Genomic DNA, 19,908 nt, shown 5'->3' with positions numbered 1-19,908 from the left:
CTATCTATTTGGTACTTTACCCTAAAGTGACATCTCAACCGTTTGGTAGATGCCTGTATTTAAAGAACTGTGAGGTCTGTAAAAAATGTATTTTTTATTGTTGTTATTAATGCCCCAAAGAAGTAAAATATGTAAAGAAATAATTTTTTCATTACTTTTTTCTTGGTGAGGACATTAAAGGGTTGACTCCTAGTAGTAGTACTAAAACACTACTTCTTCTAGTAGTGATTCTGCAACTGACACTACTAGGAAAAGGTACTACTAGTATTTCTACTGGCATTAATACTACAATTACTACTAATGTTACTACAAATACCATTATGACTAATACTATTACATCTGTTTCTACTGCTATTGATACTAAACCTACTATCACTACTTCTACTGCTACTACTACTAATACCACGATTACAACTATAATGAATACTACTACTAATATTACGACAGACAATTTAAAACCTATTTTTATTCATCTAAGTTTCTGTACTTTTCTGTAATGTACTTTTTAAAATTCATTTAAGCTCCTGCAACTTCTGTATTTTTTAGAAAATCTATTGAAATTCAGCTTCCCCACTTCCTGTATTTTCAGCAGTTCTTTGAAATAATTTCAGCTTTCTTATGCCTGTATTAACAGCAATGTTTTAATATTCATTTCTGTATTTTTTTTTTTCAATATTTCACATTTATCTCAGCTGTTTTCATTTCTGCTTTTTCAGCAGATCTATTGAAATTCCATGCAGCTTCTCCCATTTCTGTATTTTCAGCAATTTCTAATTAATTTCAGCTTTTCGTATATTAGTAATTTCAGCAAATGTATTCAAATTCCCTTCAACTTTCTGTATTTTTTTTTAACTGAAGTTCATTCAAACCCTCTTTTGGGGATTTATTCACAATCTTCTATACTTTATCAAATATATTTTTATTTGCTGCAAAATGAAATGAGTTAACATTTTCATTCGTCTCAGACCACCTCTGAAAACCTCGTTCAAAACATTTGTACATTTAGCTATTTTTAGAACTGCTGTCTTTGGGCGTGGGACAGATATCGCTTGTGTGAAACCGAACATCCTCGCAAAGATGCAACTCACCGTCTCGTGAGAAGTGGATTCATGAATGATGCTGTAATGTCACACATTCCCTCAAACACACCTCTTTGTCATTCGGGTTCATCGTATCTACAAGATGATCTGAAAGTTCAGTATCTGTGGTCAAAGAAACAACTTTGAAAAAAACATTTTTGTTTTAAATGATTGTAAAAAGATTCGGGCCAAACTCATTATATTATCCTGTTATGGCTAACACACAATTAATTAATTAATATAAGACAAGATACATTTCATTTTCATCCAGTGGTGAAAATGAGTGAAAGAACTAAAGTGTCAATCCGGTGACATAAAAATACTAAAAGCTCTCAGTAGAATGAAGCTCTCATCTCTTTTTATGTCATGCTATTGGATGTGTGTGTGTGTGTGTGTGTGTGTGTGTGTGTGTGTGTGTGTGTGTGTGTGTGTGTGTGTGTGTGTGTGTGTGTGTGTGTGTGTGTCTTGTTGCTTCACCTTTGGGTTTACTGGTCCTCTTCCTGCAGAGTATCAGTGCAGCTGCCAATAACACAACGATCATGACGGCCAGAGACAGACCCACATACAGCAGCTCGCCTGAGGCTGTTTGAGCAGAGGAACCAGTTTGTTTCACACTTTATTCTGGAATATATCTGATCCTGATTAACAGTCAAGCTAACGATATCAACTTAAAATGTCCAACCTGTTGTTGTCTGTGTCTTCTGAGTGGTCTTGGTACCTTCAGGTGGGGCTGATGGAGGAGTGCAGCTTCCTGTGCTGGAGCTCACACTCTGTGCCGTGGGAATGGCATTTCTCATATGTTATTTAACTGTTATAAGTTACGCACAAAATAAGAGAACATTTAGATAACATGTTTTGGCTCACTTCTCTAAATGATGGAACACTTCCTCCAAACAGATCACATTATTTACTTACTAATACTTTTTTTAAGTTAGAAATAAATAACGTTTATTTAAACGAAGATTTCATCCTTCAGTTTACTATCAATATTATCAACACATCTGGAGATACGTGGTAATCATAGAATAAGACATCGGTTAAAAACATTGAAGAAGTGACTTGCGTAGTGCAGAAAAATAAATGGAAATGTACCTTTAGAGTTTAGGATAAGAAAAAAGTTGCATAAAAGTAAACTACAAGAACTTCAGCCTTGTTACATGCATTGTTTTGTTGTATTGTCTGTGTGTGTGATGTCACTCCTGCAGCAGCTGATCAGCTCATCAGGAAGTGGTTAAATCGCCTTGCCAAGCCAGATTGAGGGTGTTGCTTCCGGCACCGTCTCTGCTGCAGCAAAACGCTTTCATGTCATCGTGTCTTTGGGAGAGGACGGCTTCTTGAGTTGGACAAAGACGGTGTTCATGTTTGTTGGAGGCAGCTCGCTGTAGCTGCAGACTTCCCGAGGCAACATGAAGTACCAAAAGTACCTTCCTGCTCTTTAACTACTTTAGAAAATTATTTAATGAAATTATTTTACTGTATATAACTAACGGCAGCCATGTTGGATGAGAGAATAAAGAACAAATACTTCCTGTCAGGCCTCTGTTGATTTTGCACTTTGCTTGTTTTGCTTCACAATCCTGACTTTACTCTTTATAGTAACAAGGAAATGTTTTTACATGAAATGTGTGAATGTTATTGTATTATGATATACTGAAACCTGACTGATGCACAGTAATTTATGTATTGCTTATTATCGAGATGAAGAATTGCGTTCACGATGAAACCGTCTGAGCTGATCATCATCATTCAGTTTTCTGGTTTTAAAATATGATTCTTCTTGAGGTTTCATTTAAATGGTCTTTCACTGATGTAATGTGTTGACAGTAATTAGTTGTATTTTGGAGCAGGGGAGCTGATGATGTTGACTAGAAGCAGAGTCGATGGGTGGTCACATGCTATCAGATTGTTTTGAAGCTCAGGCTTTATGTTTTGTATTTTTCTTAAAAAATGTGTCATCTCCTTCTCTGAATGGGCCAATCATGCAAAAACTGCCAAGTTAGAAGAGGGAGTGACCGTGTGACTTGCTTTCCCTATCATGAAAGCAACATGCACCTCCTTGTCCTTGTTTTCCAGTCGAAGATATGAAAACGGTACCGTATCCACTCTCGCTGGCGTCTGAAAAGTGGTGCAACTGTGCATTTCTGATTTGACCAAAGTTTGTGGGCTTCCAGCCATCCGGTCTGCTGCTGAGAAACAGTTTGGGGTAGGTTTTCATCCCATCAAAGGTTGATTTTTTGTTTTTTTACAGGAGTTCTGGCATAATCAGTTTGGCTGGCCAGAATAAACGGTGCTATGAATCCTAAAGGGTTGTATACAGAGCCAACCACGGACAAGATGCTGCGTCTAGTGTATGCTTGTGAGTGTTACGTCCCCTGTTCTGTGTGTGTGTGTGTGTGTGTGTGTGTGTGTGTGTTCATTCATACAGGTGGTACTGATCATCCATGATCTCCGTTCATCTTGGCTCCACCCACTCTCGTTACCCGGTTCAGCTGTTTCCACTCATCTCCAATCCCATCATGCCCTTCTGTCAGTATATGTACCCCTGTGTTTGGTTCACCCAAAGGAGGGTGTCACTCCGGTTGTGTGTATGGAGTGCTGGTGTATGGTAGTTATTTAGTTCTGGTGATTTGGTGTACTGTGTATTCAATTAATTGTGTTTTTTCTTTGTTATTTTTCTTACAGGGGGATGAGGAGTAGTTTAGCCCTGCTCCGGAGTTTACATACCTGCACGTAGGGTTACTCTCCTGTCTAACAACACTAGCTACACCTGGCTGGGCCACCTACTGTAAGTTTGGTTAGGGCGCCTTGTTAGTGTGCCAGTTAGTGGTTTTTGTTGGGAGATAGGACAGGTAAGGGGGTGGGAGGCATTTTGTTCTTTTCTTTGCTTTGGTACCGCCAGCCCTCCTCATTTCCCCTGTTAACAGCGCTTAAATAAAAGCCTGCTTACCCTAACTTCAGGTATTGTTGTTTTCTTGCACCTACGACGCCATACCCGTTTACTGGTCACAGGACGTCCTCGGCAGTGGCGTGAATCCCACTCCCCTCCTGGGGAGTCAGAACGTAACAGTGAGGGTGCAGTAATTCTGAACATGAACACATCTGTTTCAACGTACCAGTGCAATGATAGTGCTCTTTCCATCGGCAGGTTTCCTTGTCTCCTTGGTTCTGTTTTCTTGTGGAATGGATGCCAATACTTTACGCCTGTTGCTGATCCACTTTGACAGTATGAATCCCCCCTTCTGGCAGAGAGCGGTCAGGTCTCTTACCATAAGAACAGCGTCCTGTTCTATGGACATGGATTTCAATCATCTATGTAAAAGTTGTTCTATACGGTGTCCATAACCTCTGCTGGAAAGTGAATTTGGTGCAAAATTTGCACAACTCTGTGATGACACTGCTAAAAAAAGGTGTACTTTCATCCAGTATTCAACGAGATCCTGCTGCACATCACTATCAGACCACCATAGGAATCGCAGATAATCAAAATGTTTTTCTAACACTTTGACCTGATGTAACATTGCTTCAGGCCATCAGGGCAACCGGCTCTTGTCTGAATCTGATGAGTACTCGGATGAGTGAGTTGGTAAGATCTGGACCCTGTAGCAATTCCTAATTGAGCGATGTTCCCTTGAAGTCGGCACCGCAGTCAAGGACCACTCTCAAGGTTCCTTTCCTCGAGTGATACGCCCCGTGATGTACCAGAGTTCCCTATCATTACGATTCAGTTAATCCACTGGTATCATTTCAGCATAGCCGTTGTCAATCATTTCTTTAGAAAAGTTGTATATTCATTGTGAAAACATCTAATTTTAAACAAACTTGTGTTTCAGGCTTTGGCTGCGCCGCTCTGCTATGCAACGGTTATTTGGCATGCTGGGATTTTCTTGCTTGAAAAGGTGAGTCTAGGCAATAGTGACCATCTGTAATTTTTGACAAATGATTCACAATATCCAAGAATTTTACCTCTTTTCTGGACATTCTGTGTTTCCTTGCTGGTTACTTCATTGAAGATTGTATTGTTTAACCAGTAGCTCCTCTAGATTCACGATAGACATTTGCTTGACAGCAGCAACAGGGCAGTCATTCTCATTCCTGATGTTGTCTCCTCTCAAGGGACCATAGATGATCCACCCCAATACAGCGTATGGTCCATCCCTTTGGCTATTGACCACCTCCCACGGTTCCAATACCATAGAAGCATTTGTGCCGATGAGCAGGTCAATCATCTATTGAGCATCTATTTCATGAATCTTGACATCCTTCAAGTAAGGCCATTGAATCAGGTCTTCTTGTCTGGGAATGTTGAGCTTGGAAAAAGGCATGATCTTATGTGTAAATACATTGGACAGTTGTATCAAATCATTTTTGTCCAGACTTGATATCTCTAAACCTGAGATATGATGACTGGTCACAGGTTTCACTTGGTTCATTGTACGCAAAAGAATACTAGTATTTTCTCCTGTTACATTCAGTCTTCTCATCCAGCTTTCTGTGCAGAAGGTAGCGGAGCTTCCATGATCCATAAATGCATACGTTTGCAACACTGTCTCCCTTGGGGGGGACTTTACTTGTACTGGAACAATAGAGAAGAGACAGGCTTCTTCACCGGCCCCAATATGCTCACATGTATGAGGTGGGAGAACAGCGTTGCTCCCAATTGATTTCCCATCCAATTCTGTTTTCTTTGCCATGTCCTTTTGTTCAATGTGAAGTATTTCAGGATGATTTTTGTTGCAGATGTCACAAGTCAAACGACTAATCTTTGCTCATGTGTCCTACCTTCAAACATCCAAAACAGACTCCCTTTTTCTTTAAAAAGTTGATTTTTTTCCCCTGTGCATCTTTTTTTCTGATTTGTGGACACCGCACCAAGGTGTGACCATCTCTATCACAGAAAAAACAGGAATTTTGAGAATTAGTGGCAGATACATTTTTCATCCCGTTTGTTGTAATTTTTTCTGGTTTTGGTGGGTAAAAAAAGTGGATCCGACAATATCTTCACAACTTCACTCTCTCCATGAAGTCTACCAAGTCAGAAAAACTCAACGTCCTTGTTGTTCCTAGAGCTGACATGCCCTATTACTTGTCTCTGAGCTTGTAAGGCAGTTTCAGAAGAATTCATACTGGAAGCATTCAACTCCTCCATATAGGTGAGCTGTTCCTTTGTATTGCAACAACCTCTGGGAAATGCAGGCAGCCGCTGTAGTCATCCATCTTTGTTTCCACTCCTCGCTCAAATGCCCTTATGGAGACTCCATATTGCAATGGATCACCATCATAAACAGGAATGTCTCTTGGTGGTAAAGTAGAAAAGAGATTTTGTTGAGCGAGAAGAGCGGTTGTGCCACTTTGCTTCTGAATTATGTAATAAGATATCACCTTGATTATTACAGGTTGTTGTGTTAGATGAGTCATATCCTGAGCTCTATGGTCCATCAGCTCTTTCCTTTCGTCGAACAACCTGTTGCTGGGAAGAAGATTCTGTTCCCGTCCACACACTCTGTCTTTGTTGCACTTGATCAGGTAAATAGGTGTTTGCAAGTGGATTATTTTTGACTGACCTTTTCTTTTGAGCAGTTCCTTTTTCCAAATACGAGTTCATCCCATCTGACACTCGAGCCGTTTCTTGATTCTGTTCTGTTCAAGTACATTGATTTTTGCATTGGTTGCTGCCAGTTCAGTCTCTAGTTCCAGTTGCTCTTCCTGCACCTCAAGGGCATGCTTTTTCTGCAGAGCGGCAACCCGTTCCATGAAAGCAGCCTTTTCTGCATGAGCTTTAATGCCAGCAGAGGACGTTGAAGATGTGCATGATGAAGAACTTGATTTGTGGTTTGATTTGGGTTTTGACACAATATAAATCCGGTCATCCAGTCCAATATCATCTGTGATTACACTTTCAGCAATTGTATGCTTTTTATGCCATCCAACCTCTGAAAGACACACATTTACATCCTGTATAAAATCATTAAAAGTTTCCATTTTTTTGTTGAAACCAGTGATTTTGTTTGTGAAGTTCGTTTTCAGGCAATGATAACTTCACCAATGACTCATGATTTCTTTTGGCTTCATCACAGATCTTGATTAATTTAACAAAGTTAGATTGCACTTCATTTGCGTTCCCCTTTGATTTCATGAGCTATTTCTGAAATTCCATTGACTTCTTAGCTTGTTTACAGTTCAAGTTTTGTTTTCTGACAGTTTTCAATGAACATTTACAAACCTTTATCAGTGTGTTTAATAACCCTTTTTTGTTTTTCAGAATCCAGTGCAGCATCGCCATCTTGTGACCGAACGTGAGACTTGACAAAGGACATTTTTGTTTTACTTTTACGTGATCCAGTAAACCACACGCTGGAGCCAGAATGTTTCAAACAGCTGATATTGTAGTGACAGCATAAGATTCAGTCAACAAAATTCATCAGTGTCGCAATTATTGGTTTCATAGCTTTTCCAAGCTTAATGTTGCACACATACCTCTCCGCCTGCATCGATCAGCTCGCACAGGTGGCATCAATGTTCCTTAGATGGGGCATTGCGGCGTCTGTAATGGCAACCTTTATCCAGTTCCAATACTTTTACAGGTTCAATGTTCACTCGTAGAGCTACAGTTCTCACTTATTGTGATGGAAATCTTTGCTTTGCTGTAACTTTTAGCCTTCTTTCCAACAAATGTATCTTTGCCATCATGCACAGGTAGGACTGAAATCATTACGCGGACAAACAAAGACTTTCCGATGATCGTTGCAGTTGAGGTTTGTGGTTTTATTGCTGTAAATAGTATAAACAGATGAACATAGCGGTTGATTTTGATCTGTGGTCTGGTGAGAACTGTGTGCTCTCCCTACCTGTGTCCGTCCTTTCCTGTCACCTATGCCCCTTTTAAACAACCATGTGCATCTAATCACTGCCACCTAGTGTCCAAGGTACTCATATAAATATATCCAAACAAAGTAAAATATCGTGCCAACAGTAAACATATATGGCTCCTACAATCATATTAACAATTATTGTCCAATTGGGTTGTTTATGTTGTTTTATTTTTTTTTGATTATTATCAAATCATGTTTATCTACCATCTACACATACTAATCTATTTGTATCTAAATATGTTTGTGGTCTGGTACAATAAAAAATAATGACAATTGATATGAGACAATTCCTTAAACATAACATTTGTTTTATTATTGTCAAAAAAACATATATTTTGAGTTTACCCAAATCCTCCTGAGCATGAAAGAAGTCTATTATGGAATCTTTTAGTCTTATTGGCATCTGAATATTTCATTAATTTCTTCAATATCCTACTATAGTTTAAAGTATAAAAATATGGTACATATTTCCCCCGCTATTGTCCTGATGTTAAATAAATGCCCTCAAAAAACCCAATTATAATCCAAAAAACACAGTACAAAGAATACAAGAACAAATACAGTGACTGGATTTACAATATATATTATCTTTCAATTCCAGCAGCCGTTGCTGCTCGGTGTCACATTTCTAATCATACTGTAAAACAGTTAACAAATTTCAAAGTTCTCAAAATAACGTGTTAAGTCCTCTGACTTGATAAAAACGGATCGTGGCCTGATTGTTACTCATTCAAACCCTTCGTTTGAATGTTGGTGGAGAACGGGGCGTCGGCGGCCTCTTCTGCTGCTGCTGATGTGGAGTAACAATTAACGTACGGAGGAAGTGAGTCTTCAGCACGGCGGCCCCTCAGCTCCACGCACCGAGTAAATCACGTTATCTGTCTCACCACAAGCGGCAGAGCTGAGCGAGGCCTCGTCAAAGTGCACCTCAGAGTAGATCAGTTTATTAGAAGCGTCTTCAGCCTGTGATGACACAAAGGGGGGTCAAAGTTCATCACTTAGGTCATTATAATCACGTATGCATCATTGCAGCGTGTGTGTTTCCTCGTATCATCAGCTGCATTTAAACTCCAGATGTATTTAAAGTTCCACAGAGCAGTTCTCACAGAGGACGTCTTCCTTTAGTCAACAGAAGCTTGTGGTTCCAGATATGATCACAAACCAGCCTGGTTCCTGTTTCTTGATGAGTTGGTGAAATGATAAATGGACTGAGCTTGTATGAACCTGTTTGTCTTTAGTCTTTTTAGTCTCTCAATCATTGAAATCATTGAAACTTGACGTTAGGAAATAGAAAAAACAATTATTTTAGGTTCATTCAATCTTCACAATTGTCTGTATAATCTAGAAAATATATTTTTCTTTGATGCAAAAGTTAACATTGTCATTTGTCTCAGACTACCTCTGAAACCCTGGTACAAAACATTTGTACATTTAAAAAGCTATTTTTAGAACGGACAGATATCGCTTCAGTGAAACCAAACATCCTCGCAAAGATTCAACTCATCGTCTCATGAGAAGTGGCTGCAGTTGCAAAGCTGTAAACGTCTGCGGTTTCATTTTGTTTGGTGTATTTTACAGAAGTGTAAAGAGATGAAATGTCTACAGGAGGAGATGTGCTGCGTCTGTCCTCCTCTCTGATCTCCTCGTACACACGGTTGTCCTGAAGGAGAAGAGTTTGTAATAACAGCGTGAAGGCTTCATATTCATGAATGATGCTGTGATGTCACACATTCACTCAAACACACCTCTGTGTCATTCGGGTTCATCGTATCCACAAGATGATCTGAAAGGGAAACAGTTCAGTATCTGAGGTCAAAGAAACAACTTTGTCTTGAACAGTCATATTTGTGTGCTATTTTTTGTGTGATTATTTTTTCTTTTATACTATTATGGCTAACGTAAAATAAATTAATTAATACAAATTACAAATGAAAGATAAATTACATTATCTTTTCATCCAACTGTGAAAATGTGTGGAAGATAAAGTGTCCTTTCTTTAGGTGACATAAAATACTAAAAGCTCTCAGCGAAATGAAGCTCTCATGTCCTTTCATGACATGCCATTGAATGTGTGTGTGTGTGTGTGTGTGTGTGTGTGTGTGTGTTTCTTGTTGCTTCACCTTTGGGTTTACTGGTCCTCTTCCTGCAGAGTATCAGTGCAGCTGCCAATAACACAACGATCATGACGGCCAGAGACAGACCCACATACAGCAGCTCGCCTGAGGCTGTTTGAGCAGAGGAACCAGTTTGTTTCACACTTTATTCTGGAATATATCTGATCCTGATTAACAGTCAAGCTAACGATATAAACTTAAAATGTCCAACCTGTTGTTGTCTGTGTCTTCTGAGTGGTCTTGGTACCTTCAGGTGGGGCTGATGGAGGAGTGCAGCTTCCTGTGCTGGAGCTCACACTCTGTGTCGTAGTCTCTGTGGAGGCTGATGGGACTGATGCTGAAAAAGGTTGGACAGTCGTTGTTGGTTGAGAAGAGATCGGAGCTGAGAAACACACGAAATAATGGTGAAAATACAATTATATATATATAAATATAACATCACACTTAAATAACCTTAATTATCTGCAAATGTATCAATGTATTTCTGAGCACACAGTGAAGGTAATCAATGCGTTTGGTGCAACAAAATACTCAAATCAGCTGCAGTGAGTGACAGTCTGAATTTATCAGATATTTACAGTTAAACTGTTGTTTTAAATGATGATGAAACAATGATGGAAATATGCAGCTCTAACTTTAATCATTAGACTAAACACATGCAGGTATTTGAAACATCAACAGCTGTCAGTGAACAGTTAATTCTCTCAGTAGAAACTCACCTTCTTCAACTGTGATCTCAATCTCCCAGTATGTCGGATTGGCAGTATAAGATCTATGCAAACCACATCTGTACTTTCCTGCATCAGACTTATTCAGCTTTGTGATGCTCACATACAGAACTGTAGATCTTACTAGAAACGTTCCTTCTTTATATTCAATGCTGTATCTGCCACTCTCAGCTGTGACATCAGTGGTTTCAATGAGAATGTCTCCTTGTTCACACGGTTCCTTACAGAAGATCTTTGTTTTTCCAGAGAAACTGAACTTGCATCCAACTGTGATGTTTCCTCCTTCCTTTCCTGTACGGATCTCTGCATTGATGAGACCAGTGTTTCTGCTCCCCAGTGCTGTTGAAAGGATGATCAATCAATAGTTATTATCTGGACTTCCCCTCTTCCCCTGGAATAAACTACTCAGTTCAACTAGTGACTGAGGTGTAAACAGTTTAGTTTAGGGTGAAAAAATGAAAAAATCCAGTCATACATTTAGTAGAACAAACACATTTCAATTTTTTTTTAAGATTACAAAATCATATGAGAACAGTATTTTTAAACGCAGTTGTTTAACTTGTAAACTACCCAGTTACACTAGTCTGTGACTGAGGTGTAAACTATAAACTATAAACAAAGAGTTAAAAGTCAAGTCATACATTCAATAGGACAAAAATATTGCAAAAGAAAACAAAAGATTACAAAATCATATGAGAACAATATTTTTCAACGTGGAAAACTTAATGAGATTTTACTTTGTTACGAAGGACAGAATTAAAATAGAAAACTAAAAACGTAAAATTCCGCAAGACAAAAAAGTTTATACTGTAATTCTCAACTGGACTCTGAACCTGACCCTCCGAAAATAGTATTTTAAAATAAAAGATTGATAGAAACAGAAAGTCCGCGTACTCACTGAAAAAGAGGAAGCAGATCAAAGTCTCTAAATTGTTCATGTTCGAGGTTCTGATGGTTAACGCAGCTTCTCTTCAGTAACAAACTAACAAACCAGGAAGTGTTAACTTCTCTAAATGATGGAACACTTCCTCTAAACGCATCACATTCTCTACTTTATGCCTTAATACTTTTTTATTCATGATTGTAAGTTAAAAAAATGTCTGTGACTGGATGCAGTTATGTTATATTTAGTCTAAAATGCTTCATCTTTTTCATAGAGGATTAGAGGAAGAAGAAGAGAAAGAAAACAGGAAGTGACGTTGAGGAGGAGGGAGAGTTGTGGCGTCTTTGGCGCGCGCTGTGTTTTGGGTTTTGTAGTGATGGTGAGATGAAGCCTCGTGAGACATCGGACTACTTCAGCTAATTGGTTCGAGAAAGAGTTAATTTCTCGAAGTTTCATGTGCACACGAAACCACCGACTGGCCACGTGTATAATCACAGGCAGCTGGATCTGAACCACATAATGTGATGCATTGAATTGTTGTGTCTGTTATGGCTGTTGGGAATGACTTTGAATTAAAAAAATGTATGACCAAAACATTTCTGTACATAAATGATCACATATGTGCGTAATAAAATATTTTTTCAATGTATTCTGTGTGTGTAAATGTTCCCAAAATGGTAGAATCATATGATATGGCAGGTTGTGTAATGATGTTATTCTGTCACTTTAGGAAAATGGCATGGGCTTAAAAGCAGGCAGAGGGCAGTGCTTCAACTGCAGAGGACACTGTAGGTTATCAAAAACTCAACCCTCCTCCTTGAATTATGTAATCAATAAAGAAATGCATATTGTGTAACACTATAGTGAACATTTGGATTTCCTGTGGATTAATGTAATCAATAAAGAAATGAGAACGATGTAATGACAATGTGTAACTGTAATTCTGAGACAAATCAATTGAGTCACTATGCAAAATATCATTGTATTAAATGTAATGTGCCTGCAGGAAAATGTAATAAAACTATTTACTTTGACAGAGAGACTAAAAAATCCAGGTTACAATGAACGCGACATTCAGTGTAATACCCCATTGTACCACTTCAAATAACTAGTCAACAATGAACGCATCAGAAGACGTCATGTGCTCAGAGGCGTGGACTCTGCCTACCGCACCAACTTTAACCCAATCATCATGGAAGAACTCTGTAAACCAATAGGATAGATGTCACACCTTTTTGATTGTCTATATGTGTACGTGTTTGACCCTTCGTTCAGGAGTCGTGGGTAGTGATGGGAAGTTCGGATCTTTTATTTTTACCGACTCGGTTCTTTGAAGCTCTTTTTTTGAGAGGACTCGTTACTCTCGAGTACAAGGACTCGAGAGTAACGAGTCCTCTCAAAAAAAGAATGAACAAATCGTTCACGAACGACACATCACTACTCGTGGGTGAAACCGGTAGACAGTTAACCACGTTGTAGTCAAAGGACTCTCTGTGGACTGGGGAAGCGAATCCTCGATCGAGGTGTTGACTTTTTAGCGCAACGCTTATTCTTTTATTAAATTCTTTCGATCTAACCTCTTCGATTTGCGGTATCCTTTGTTCGTCCGGAGTTTTCTTCATTTTTGAACACAACAACACTCCGTCCATCACCAAACCCAGCGGTGGACGGCGGGGACGACGCCCCGACTCCCGACTCGCCAACACCGCGAGGACAACGACTGATTCCTCGGGCGGCGCAAAGCAGCCATTGTTTTTTTCAAAGGCTCCATCGCTCTTGTTGTGTTCAAAAATGAAGAAATGCCGGACGGACAGAGGTCCTCGCTGATCAAAAGTTTAAATCAAATGTATTTAATAAAGGAGATGGCGTTGCGGTAAAAAGAACATCTCAGCTGAGGAGCCGCTGGTCTCAGCTACCAACAGGCCCCAGGTCAGTCCTTTGATCATCCCTAGTGCCCGTCTGTCGCCTCCACCAGCGAACTCGAGAACAATGGTTCCTACAGGTATTTATACCAATGCTTAAAGGTGTGAAAGTCAGTGTCCACACCTCTGGGAGTGGTCTTCTGGTGAGTTCAATGTAACTCGGATTTCGAATGACCCTTAGTCAATATCAGGTTCATATTACATGCATGCATTCCAGTTGATTACATTACATCAAATACAATCATGACTGCATTGGTATTATTCTATTACAGTTGCAGAATTACAGTGGTTTTACAATATTGTCATTACTTTATTGATTACACAGTTTCAGAATGATGGCTGTATTCTGGTGTACACTATATGTTTTTTTATTAATTTTATGAACCGGGTCGTCAATTTGTTTCTAATATCCTACATTCTCCAGCTGCAAACAGGCCTGGAACGGTCAGCATACAGCTGTTGGGTCCCCACACTCTTTGTATGTGTACGTAGATGAATGAGACAGGAGACTTGACACATTAAACGAACAGTAACATTTGAGCACAACACAACAGAACCTAGAACAACACACATAAACTTAAACACTAGAACATGAACATAACAGATAGGGATTTAAATGCATCCAAAGATTGTCCCATAATGCAATGCGCCTACCAGCGCAGCCTAACGCAATCTGCCGCTCCGATCGCTACAATATATAATTAAGAAACAGGGAACTTGGGCGGCGCACTCCACTCAAATAGCCAGGACCGCTAGGCGGCGCTACAGGTATAATACGCAACAGGATTTCTAAAAAAAGATTATTTTCATTCAATGATCACGACCTGAACCTCCTCTTTGACCCTCAGTGTTCTTGTTGGAAACACAAACGGGTTCTGATCTTCGCCTCTTACATGGTGAAAATAAAGTTATTGTGACTTGACAAATCATTCTACATTTAAATGGCATTTGTTATTATGTTATTGAAACCGCAGTAAATATTCAGTGAGTATTTATATGTTTGGTAGCTTTGTTTCTCTCTCATTCAGCTGCACATCTGATTCATTTTAGAAGCTGTGTCCAGAAAGTGACAACCACACTGATATGAGATAAAGAACAACATCATCATCATGATTCTAAATGTTCAATGGAGCAGAATGAAAAACTGAAGGAGCCACAGAGAGAAAAAGATGCAATGACAGAAGTGCAGAGGAGAAAGAAGGATTGTAGATTATACACAGTAAAATCGCCAGTGTTAATACAACACTTAAAGAGTCAATTTTAACACTGCCTCAGTGAACATATGGTCCCTATCTACAGAGTGTTAAATGTACACTGAACACAGAGTTAAATTTCCAGAGTCAATTTCACTCTGGTAAGAGTTAAAATTTTACACTAGGTGCAGTGTAGTGTAATAATATTAACTCTAAGAAGTGTCAATCAAGTTTTACACTATGTAAGAAGTAACACCCATAGTGTTATTCACATGTAACACTAAAGAGTTATAAAAGAAATAACCTTTCCAGTGTTAAACCTACTTTACACTATGTTGATTATGAAATCACTCCAAAGAGTGTTGATTTTTAACCACCTCCTACCAGTGTTGCATATCTACGCAGGGGGAAAAACACACAGACAATTGTATCCATACTGTAATACATATTTATTCCAAGTAAACATGAAATATTGACATCAAAAGTAAACCTAAAACATGTAAAGCTCACATCTTCTCACAGTGGCAAAGATCTTGGTTGGTGCTGGATGACAGGAATGTTTTGATCAACATGATGGTATCTGCAAAGACAGCAAACTGAAATCAACATTATGATCTACAACCCCATACAAGCTGACAACCTGAAAATACCCTATTTCAGCTTTAAAAATCACAAACACAACTACATTTTCGGTCAAGTACATCAACTTATTACTTACCACCAGGGCACCACAGTACATTAAAGAACAATCTGAAAGAAAAAAGGAAAATATACATATTAAGTAACTACGTAACTACGTAGACCCCTCCGCCGTAGCCTGACGTGCACCTCCGAAAAGATCTAACTGCGAGTCGAGTTGACGTGGACCGCAAGTGCTGTGATTGGTCCGCTCAGAACGTAATTTGCGGCAGTTGCTGACATTTGAAAGTATCGAAAGTGCACTTGCTCGTCCAGGTCCCTCAGTGGGTGAACCAGTGTTGTAAATTCACGTCTTCTCCGTAGCCTGCGCTTCAATATGAGCTTCGGCTCACCAAGGATTCGGCACCCGCAGAAACACACAGCCACACCCGCCGCCGCCGTAACGTAAATTAAGCTTACAGCAGCTACAGCCATAGACATAAAGAATAGACATCGACCGCTGCTGCCTAATGGTGCTGACGAGCCGCGGGGCCGCCGACTTGGACCGGTCACCCGCTCCACTCAGTGCCAGCTGGCGCAACGAAGTGTCAGCGCATCACTCTGAATACAAAAGCGGATGTTCACGGGATTTTGTAGGCATGACAACGAAAACATGATTCGGCGTATTTTAATATTCATAGTAGGCGTAACAGTAATAATATTGTGGTATATAATATAATAAAAACTATTTGTTTGCGCCTCAGCAGCCAATGCAGCGTCTACTATTTATATATCTATGGCTACAGCAGCAGCTAACGGGAACCGAGCCTCTCGGAGCCGCGGCACGTCCGCACGTCCGCGACATGTCCCGCTATGCTCGACCAAATTGTGACGCTAAAGCGATTTGCTCCGGCTCAAATAGAAATAATAAATATGACTGCTTCAACGATTTTTTTTCTTCATTTTACTGAAATAAATGTGCAAGCATGACACATAACACACCACGACAGCTCGTCCTCGCTGACATTAACGTTACCTCGTGTCGTTTTTGTTCAGTTTGGTGTTGTGAGGTCAGACATTTGGCTGCTACATTTAAGCTAACCGCCGACCCGATATCACGTTAGCCATTTGAAATTCGGTATTTGAAGACACGTACCCCACATTGACTAGTGTGGTGAATGAATACGTCCCTTTATTCTTATACAGATTCTACTGGAATGAAGAAAAACAACGGGAATAGTTTATGGTAGAAAGACTTACCACAGTATTTCGATGCGAGGAAGATGGCGATGCCAGAATCCACATTCTCAGTTTGACCGGGAAAGTTGGTGGGCGGGGCTCTCCAGAGTATTTTTTGTGATACTCTGGAAGGTATCTTGCTCTAATCAGTGTTGAATCAGGGCCTGAGAGAGTCAATAACACTGACAGAGTAAAACCTCTGTTAACTCCGATTATTTTCACCAACACTGGAAGTTTTCTGGTTCAATTTTACTCTGTCCATTGTTGGAAGAACTCCGGAAGAATTAAAATAGTTTGACACTGCCTTTTTGACACTGGCAAATTTACTGTGTAGACCTCAGGGAAGGAAATAATCACTCGTCACTTAAACTTAAGTCATATTTCTAAAACATGTTTTTTGTCATGGTCATCTTTGTTGTTGTAATACACATGTCTGCCCACCAGCGGCTGACGTCCACCTCTACAACACGTACACACACACGCACGCACACACAAACACACACACACACACACACACACACACACACACACACACACACACTCTTTTATGTCAACATAAATATCCTATAGGCATCGGCTTGGTTTAATCCCTCCACTGAGATGAAGTCAAATCTACACACAGACAGACACACTTTATTACTATACAGCTATTTAATCCGTTCAAATCCGTTCAGTTCCACACTAAATCAAATCAAAGCGGCAACTTCAAAATTTCCGTCCGTTCCTACCTTGGGTTTACAAAATTACAGTTTCTAAATATTGTGACAACTGAAGAGTTGACTGTTTGTGTAACGCTGTGGGCCAAACATGGTGAGACTGTGATAATAGATAAATTAGCGATAAAGGTAATGTATTTTAGTGTAAATGTGCCCAATCATTAAACAAGACGTTGTTTGCGTTTGACAATCACTGCATTTCAAAGCATCTTTAATCTGAACTTCTGAGTGATTTCAGCAAAAGTAGCAACATTTTGAACAACATTCCCTTTTCATTGTATATTTTTCATTTCCATGTAAGCGTTAAACTGGTTTCACTGGTCAGGATTCCAGTTGGGTCTCTCCCTCGCATTGATGACGTAGCGTCAGTACCTTTCTGTGTGCAGCTCTGACTTTAAACTGTCGCGGGAGGGTTCACTGGTTCACAGAAGCCGCTTTACTGTAACACATATTTACACGTTTAAGTGCCTTGCTTAAGGGCACTCGGATATCAGTTGTTTCTATCTCGTCCGTCCGTGGATCCAGAGGTTCAAGCGCGCATCTTTGTCTCCACCTGTCTTCTGTGTTTGGACCTCTGTGTCTCCAGCAGCAGACTGCTGCGCCCTCTGGTGGTCGCAGAGAAGCGCTGCATCTACACAAAGATGCTGCCATGGTGACGAGAAGCGTTGTTCCGATCACACTGCAACCGGCACCGTCTCTGCTGCAGCGAAACGCTTTCATGTCATCGTGTCTTTGGGAGAGGACGGCCTCTTGAGTTGGACAAAGACGGTGTTCGTGTTTGTTGGAGGCAGCTCGCTGTAGCTGCAGACTTCCTGAGGCAACACCAAGTACCAAAAGTACCTTCCTGCTCTTTAACTACTTTAGAAAACTCCCCTTATTTATTCTGTTATTTATTATTTTACTGTGTCATAAAAGGGAAAAATATTTAACCAGGTCAAATCTGCTTCGTCCAAAACCGAAATGAGTTCTTTTAGAAGTGGTCAGCTTTTATTAATGGCGGCCATGTTGGATGAGAGAATAAAGCACAAATTCTTCCTGTCTTGTTTTTGCATTTTTCTTTTTTGTTTCACAATCCTGACTCTTTATTTAATCGCTAAGTATCAAGGACGATAATATTTTTTTTCCATGGAATGTGTTAAATGGTCTTTCACTGATCTAATGTGTTGACAGTAATTTGTTGTATTTTGGAGCAGGGGAGCTGATGATGTTGACTAGAAGAGTCGATGGGTCACATGGTATCAGATTCTTTTGAAGCTCAGGCTTTATGTTTTGTATGTTTCTTAAAACGTGTCCTCTCCTTCTCTGAGTGTGACAATCATGCAAAAACTGCCGAGTCAGAAGAGGGAGAGACCGTGTTTGTGTTTCCTTCTATGCAGCCACTCATTGTCATCAGTAAACCATGCAGCAATTATAGTAAAATCTCCTTCTTTTCAGTGAAATGACTGTTGTGAGGAACATTACAGTACAGCAGTACAAAGTTTGTAAATGAATTTGGACTAAAACTATTATCATGAAAAATAATGTATTTTGTTTCTTATACATTGAAAACAGCTCTGCTGAAATTTAAATAGTGCATCATTTGTAGTTAAGCAGCTAAAACATGCAGTAGCATGAAGAGATGTTCCTGTTAAAGACGGAGGTTTTGGTTGCAGTTTTCTCTCCTGCTGTTTTAAGCCGGGAAGAAGAATCCATGCCTCATTGTTTGCACTGTGACACTGAGTGCGTTTGTGTATTTAAACTTATCGTTTTCAAGTCCAAAGGGGAAAAAGGGTATTTTGTCAATAAATGGCTGAGATTCTGATGACAAAGATGTTAAAAGAAGCACTATAACCTAAATAATAATAGACTGTGAGCTTCCAAAGTTGTCCTCTCCACCTAAATGATTGATTCTATGCAGCCATTATTCTGTCAGCCGACCTTCATCCCCCTCCTCCTCCTCAGTGTTTACCTTTAATGTACCACAGCATTTATTTTCACCTATTTTATTTTGACCTTACTTGTTGTATTTATTTTGTTTTTTTATCAAGTAACTACTATTTGTGTTCTTCTTTAAAGTAATGTAAGTCTTCCATTCATGATTATTGTTCAAGTACAATCATTTTACATTTTTTTTAAGTTTATTGACAATGCAGCCATGCAGCAGTTTGGCAGCATTGCCTTTGTGGCTTTAAATGATGTTATTAATGGGGAATTATTTATATTGTTTTTGGTCCTTGTTGCATATTAATACTGATGAAAACAACAAAGGTGAGGCACAATAAATTTTGGTTGGAGCCATTCAGATTTTTTTTAGCGTGTTTGGAGTGACAGCTGCTGTGTCTCAACTCAACAGTAAGGTACTGGACACAAAACTGAAGCTGAATGAAAATATTTATACAAATATTTGGCAAAGAATAAAGACCATATACTGTTTAAACTGCCAATGTCATGTCACGTTTATTTTCCTTAATAAAATATGAATTACTACTTCTGTTCTAGTCCAGTATTATTTTATCAAAGTAAGTCAAAGAGACAGTTTAGTTACAATTAACGTTACTATGGAAACCT

General features: G+C 39.4%; 1 protein-coding gene and 2 long non-coding RNA genes across 5 annotated transcripts; 1 reads left to right on the top strand and 2 right to left on the bottom strand.

Moving 5' to 3' along the window:
* Positions 1-1,148: 1,148 nt before the first annotated feature.
* On the bottom strand, positions 1,149-1,881 carry LOC144388739 (uncharacterized). The gene is made up of 3 exons (XR_013452965.1): positions 1,762-1,881; positions 1,557-1,661; positions 1,149-1,187 (listed from the first exon to the last, which is right to left on the bottom strand). It is a non-coding gene; the product is annotated as an uncharacterized LOC144388739 (long non-coding RNA).
* A 3,825-nt stretch (positions 1,882-5,706) lies between these two features.
* Positions 5,707-8,223, top strand: LOC144388740 (uncharacterized). The gene is made up of 2 exons (XR_013452966.1): positions 5,707-6,602; positions 7,339-8,223. It is a non-coding gene; the product is annotated as an uncharacterized LOC144388740 (long non-coding RNA).
* Positions 8,224-8,235: 12 nt separating this feature from the next.
* On the bottom strand, positions 8,236-11,955 carry LOC144388735 (uncharacterized). 3 transcript variants are annotated; one of them, XM_078090204.1, is made up of 7 exons: positions 11,689-11,955; positions 10,782-11,129; positions 10,274-10,444; positions 10,069-10,173; positions 9,694-9,731; positions 9,552-9,608; positions 8,236-8,911 (listed from the first exon to the last, which is right to left on the bottom strand). In XM_078090204.1, the coding sequence occupies exons 1-7, from the start codon at positions 11,726-11,728 to the stop codon at positions 8,780-8,782; spliced, it is 891 nt and encodes a 296-aa protein (XP_077946330.1). In that variant the 5' UTR covers positions 11,729-11,955; the 3' UTR covers positions 8,236-8,779. The 3 variants fall into 3 exon arrangements, with proteins under 3 accessions (XP_077946330.1, XP_077946338.1, XP_077946341.1); XM_078090212.1 differs by having other exon boundaries at positions 10,274-10,399; XM_078090215.1 differs by having other exon boundaries at positions 11,016-11,129; positions 11,689-11,872.
* Between the last annotated feature and the right edge of the window lie 7,953 nt (positions 11,956-19,908).

The sequence above is a fragment of the Gasterosteus aculeatus genome, chromosome 2 (genome assembly GCF_964276395.1).
Source record: "Gasterosteus aculeatus chromosome 2, fGasAcu3.hap1.1, whole genome shotgun sequence".
NCBI classification, from domain to species: Eukaryota; Metazoa; Chordata; class Actinopteri; order Perciformes; family Gasterosteidae; genus Gasterosteus; species Gasterosteus aculeatus.
The sequence above is the reverse complement of the archived record's forward strand: the minus strand, read 5'-3'. Positions and strand labels throughout refer to the sequence as shown.